The sequence below is a fragment of the Morone saxatilis genome, unplaced genomic scaffold, assembly GCF_004916995.1.
Source record: "Morone saxatilis isolate NCDOM2014 unplaced genomic scaffold, NCSU_SB_2.0 Contig2, whole genome shotgun sequence".
Taxonomy (NCBI): domain Eukaryota; kingdom Metazoa; phylum Chordata; class Actinopteri; family Moronidae; genus Morone; species Morone saxatilis.
The window spans coordinates 13,717,551-13,722,621 of NW_023339762.1; the positions used below are offsets into that span (position 1 = coordinate 13,717,551).

A 5,071-nucleotide genomic window follows, 5' to 3' on the forward strand; every position below is an offset into this window, starting at 1 on the left:
TATATATATATATATACACAGTCAGTGAAGCGACACTTTGCTGTACTCACAGACAGATGTCCACCAGTTGATCCAGTTCACAGCAGCTGCACTCATACAGATCTCTGCAGCTTGCATGGCTCTGGTTCATCAGGTCTCCCAGTAGCTGTATGGATCCGGCAGGTTCAGAGTCGCACACGCTCTTAAACCGCAGCACCCGCGCAGCTTCACTGTACACATGCTTGGCTCGCTGGTGCAGCTTGAAATGCGTCTCTGACAGAGAAAGAGAAGAAGCACACATTTATTATTTTTTCAACAAATGTATCAATATCAGTAGAATGAGATATGTGTTGCTCTTTAGAGGAAGACCGTGCTCGGACCACCACCTTTTACTCCCTCTTTTCCCATGATTCTATAATAAAGTTTGCAGACAACATCACAGTTGTAGGTCAAATCACCAACAACGACGAGATGGCTTACAGGGACGAGATCCTGCATCATGACGCGCCTCCAACAATCTCGTCCCTAATGTGCAGAAGACGAAGGAGCCGATAGTGGATGTAGCCATTTACCCATATACATCAACAGGGTTGAAGTGGAGCGCAGCCCCTGCTTCAAGTTTAGCGAGGAGCTCTCCTGGACATCAAACACCCGTCTCCTAGTAAAGAGGGCCCAACGCCTGCACTTTCAGGCATATTCTACCTCATTTATTCAAGTTCTACTTATGTTATCTTTCTGTTGTCTTTACCCATATTTAGCTGCATTTAGCTTATGTCATGTATGTCCCTATATGCCCCCTCTTTTTGTTTACATGTGTGTGTAGAGTTGAAGTTATTGTTTCCACACTCAGAGATATAAAGATACACAGATGTGGCTGTGTACTGTTGCTCACCATGCTGAGTGTTAGCGCTCAGCAGGTCTGTGGAAAACTGCTCAGAGGTGATGCCCAGCGTCTTGCAGATCTCCTCTCGGCTGTACGGCTCAGGATGCAACGCCTCGTCCACCAGAGCCAGCATCTCCTCCAGGGAGGCCTTCAGCTCCGTCTGAACCTGGGCCAGCTTCAACAGCCTGCTCGAGTCTAGACCCCGGGCCTGAGCCAGCATCTGAGTTCACAATCAGCAAGACATTTTGCTTTGATGGAGTATTTACACTTTTTATTTACTTTTCACTCACACACAAGTGAACTGTATTGATATTTACACATATTTGCTGCAGATGAAGGTCAATCATAAGGAAACAACACACTCTCCTGATTTCTCATCATGTATGTTTGTATGTATAAAAAGCACAATGTCCTACTGGCTCTAAACCTTTGTGGTTACCCCTTAAAACTAAGAGATGCTTACACAAGACTCTAATCATAGGATGTATATATGCAATATTAACTTATCGTTTGTTTGATCTGATTAATTGTAAGAGGAGTGTTAAAGATATTGAGCTTTTTGCAACATGGTAATACACTTGTATGTTGTTGTATATTGTATGTAACTTGTAAAACATTTTTGAAGGTATTTTTCCTGTCCCATAAATCATCCTCTGCCCACTCCCCAGAATCAGCTTCAGAGACCCACCGGACAGGATCCCCGTACCTTTGTGGCGATCCGACACTCCACCACACGGATGTTGAAGTGAGAAGAAGCAGCTTTGTTCATCTCCACGCAGCAGTTGGAGATCACAAACACGGCCCCATCAGGGAGCTTGACATCGGTGGCCCTCAGAGGCTGGAACTCTATCAGCTTTGCCTGAAAGACAAAAAAAATACATTTTACTTGATGAACAAACGACCTGGATCAACTTGTACCACTTGTTTGACCTTATGTACTGAGAGAAAGGCTACATACAGTTCCTCTCTCTGCCAAGAATGAGATGGACTGGTCCATGCCCCCTCCCTCTGTGCCAATGTAGCGCTCACATTTGGCACATATCTCAGCCAGCGCCACCTGGAGGATCACAACAAGAAATACTCTCTTATATTGACTACTGGGATAAAAGTGAAGCACACTATGGGTCACCTTTAAAGTCAGGAGTGATGTTTGCTTTTAAAATAAATTCATTTTTCAAATAATTTTTGCTTACAGAAATGTATAAAGCACTTTTTCTATGCAAATATACATAGAACAGAATCAACTGTATTGTCACATATACAATCATACACAGTACAATTCCATCATAAGTACTAGGAGCAGTGGACAGACACTGTACAGGGCCCATCCAACTCCAGATCTAAGCCAGTGCCTTGGCCAGGGGAGAAATTAACCTGATACACATACATGGTGGGTGGAAACAAAGAGAGAACATGCAAACTCCACACAGAAAGGCCCTGCCCTAGCTGGGAATCAAACCCAGGACCTTGTTGCTGAGAGTGAACAGTGCTAATCATCGTCTAGGGCCACAGAAAACAAATGTTTTCTCAAAAACCTAAAATCTTTAGAAACTGTGTATTATTTTCCCTCCGTCTCTCTGACTGGACTAGAAGATTTATGGAGCCAAAGTTCTCCACTGGGGAAATATCAACCTCGGTTTTTAGAGCCGTGCTAACATTGTCATGGGGGGTTGTTGTCTTGTGTGTGTCATGTTTCATTCATTTGTGTCACCTCAGTGAGCTAGTTTATGGAATATGGACATAACAAGGGACATAACAAAGCTAAACAATTCATTCTGTGAACTTCACTTGAGCGTAGTTGAACAAAAATAGGTTTCATGATAAGTAATGTGCCCTACCTGTGGTGTGTAAGTTAAAAATAACAACATCAAGCATTTTTTGAATATTGTTAGATGGCTTCTGAAGGAAATGCTTGTATTGTAGAGCCTTTTTACCTTGGATAGGGACTTCTGATTTGCCTCCATTGTTACAAGCCCGGCACAACAAACTAAGGCACTAGAACTGGACAGGCCAGAGCTCGGAGGAATGGTTCCATCTACGACACACGACATCCCTGCTAAAGGAGCAATCCCAAAGTTCTCCTGTGAACAAAAAACATTGAATAAACACTACAGTATTACATACCAAATTCTACCCAAGAACAAGTAGAAGAAAACATCTTACCTGAATACCTTTAACTCCACAGAGAAAATAATAAAACCACTTTGGATTCTCTCTGTCAATGGCGATGTCCTCTGAACACGACACAGTGAAATCCCTGCAAAATGAAAGACATTATAAACAGATTATACTGTACAAGTGTTTTAAGCTCCTGTAATGCTATGTAAAAACTCACACATGGATCATGGGGTGTTCAAGTCTTACTTGTATTGAGGATTTGTGTTGGCCAGAGTGATTGTCCCTGAACTGTTAACCGAGACGGCTGCGAGGATATTCGGTTCAATGGCCATCGGAAGAACAGAATAGCCACAGTAATCAATATGCTCTCCTGTTAAAGAACATTAAAAAAAGATATGTGAAAGGGATTTTACTGTAGATGAGACTAAATGATTTAACTGACCTGAGTTTACCACCAGTGCCAATATTCGTGGACTAAAATAATAGCTGATATACAACATCTTTAAATGAGATTATTATCTACCCATTAAACTACAATTCTTCCAGATATATATACATTTTTCTTCGTATTGAGGATGTTAAGTCCAGTGACTGACTTTCTAAATAGTATAGATATTAAGTATTATATAATATGTTTTAGCAGAAGCCATTCAGATAACAATACAAACATTTGAGCAACAAATCAAAATGAGTGTGAAAACTTTAGCTTCACAGATTTGAAGAACCTAACATTTGTTTTTTATAATGTGACTTTGTTCTTGGAGGTCCATTGTGTCTGGGGCAAATAAACTAACACGAACCCAATTTACTATAACTAGCAGTCCACTGTCAACTAAAGCCTACAATAAAAAATGAGAATTACCTATTAGATTTACCCTTCCAGGTGCATACGCATAGAAGAGAGGAGCTTCTCCATACTTTGTCTCGAAAGTATTTTTCAGGTTTTGCAGCCTGTGAAGAATCACAAATGAAGAAGTGAAATGAGTATCAGACAGAATAAGCTCCACATTAGTTTCCTCACCCCTCTCCCTCTCCCTCTGCCTCACTGACAATAAGCATACTAACTTACTACTCACCTCTCATTGCCAGAAATCACAGTCTTTAACTTGGGTGGGTTTGTGGCCATGTCTGCCAGTTTACAATCACTATGAGTGTGCTTCTTGTTGTCAGACAGGAGAGCTCGAAGCTTTTCCAATATCCTATCTGAACTCAGCTGACTGTCACAAGAGGAACCCGGATGCCAAACCGCTGATCTGGGGTCAGTTTTAAAACAGCGTTCAGCTCAGTTTGGTGGCGGTAAGTTCCTGTTTGTAACGAGGGAGCTGACTCAGAAACAGTTGAAGCTGCAGCGGCAAAACCACGGAAGTGTTTGTATGACAGGGGGCGTGGTTTAAGTAACGCAGAGGAGCTCAGGTGACGTGATGGCGTCACAATATACCTTTTCGGACAAAATCACAAAGACTGGCACCGTCAGCAAAGATTAAAACAACAACAAATAAAGATTGTGAAAATTAAAAATCACTTTTAATACTCTTTTTAGTGTAAAACCTATGTCTCCATACTCCGGTACAGTAGGTGGCGGTGTGCACCTTCAAAGATTGCAATCCACCATAAAAACAAAAAGAAGAAGAAGAAGAAGAAGAGGCTTGTTGACATACTGGAATTTAAAATGGCCAACTCTGTCTGGTCAGAAAAAATACTCCAGCTCCTCCGCCGAATGAACAACTTCTCTGTTCCCGGTAGGCTGACAGTGTGTTCGAGTGTAACATGTGTTGGACTTTATGAAATGTTCTAAAGTAAACCCACTCCCGTCGTGTTTCCTCAGGCTCCTGTCGTGCTAACTGCTTCAGGTTTGAGATAGACGGGGCTCAAGTAGGGTGGATTCCTCCCCATGTAGCCGCACTGTTGAGCCGGTATCCAGATGTGTTCAGTCCGCCACACGGTGGCGCAGTGTCGCTGTGTCCCAGTCTGGACTCATACGGGAGGAGGTCCGAGGCTGTGGATGCTGTCCTGCAAACTCTGAGACAAGAGGGCTCCCTAACCTGCCTTAAAGGATGGAGGGATGAGGTGATACACACACACACACAAACA

At 42.5% G+C, this 5,071-nt stretch overlaps 1 protein-coding gene across 1 annotated transcript in view; it reads right to left on the reverse strand.

The window, feature by feature from the left end:
- galk2 (galactokinase 2) overlaps nt 1–4,327 on the reverse strand; it is a 5,894-nt gene extending 1,567 nt beyond the window's left edge. Inside the window, exons 1-9 of the mRNA XM_035665809.1 lie at nt 4,057–4,327; nt 3,843–3,931; nt 3,227–3,350; nt 3,026–3,119; nt 2,797–2,943; nt 1,821–1,919; nt 1,569–1,721; nt 872–1,082; nt 51–252 (exon numbers count right to left, since the gene is read on the reverse strand). Of these exons, the coding sequence (XP_035521702.1) occupies nt 51–252; nt 872–1,082; nt 1,569–1,721; nt 1,821–1,919; nt 2,797–2,943; nt 3,026–3,119; nt 3,227–3,350; nt 3,843–3,931; nt 4,057–4,106 (1,169 nt within the window). The 5' untranslated portion in view covers nt 4,107–4,327. The remainder of the gene's footprint in view (nt 1–50; nt 253–871; nt 1,083–1,568; nt 1,722–1,820; nt 1,920–2,796; nt 2,944–3,025; nt 3,120–3,226; nt 3,351–3,842; nt 3,932–4,056) is intronic.
- Between the last annotated feature and the right edge of the window lie 744 nt (nt 4,328–5,071).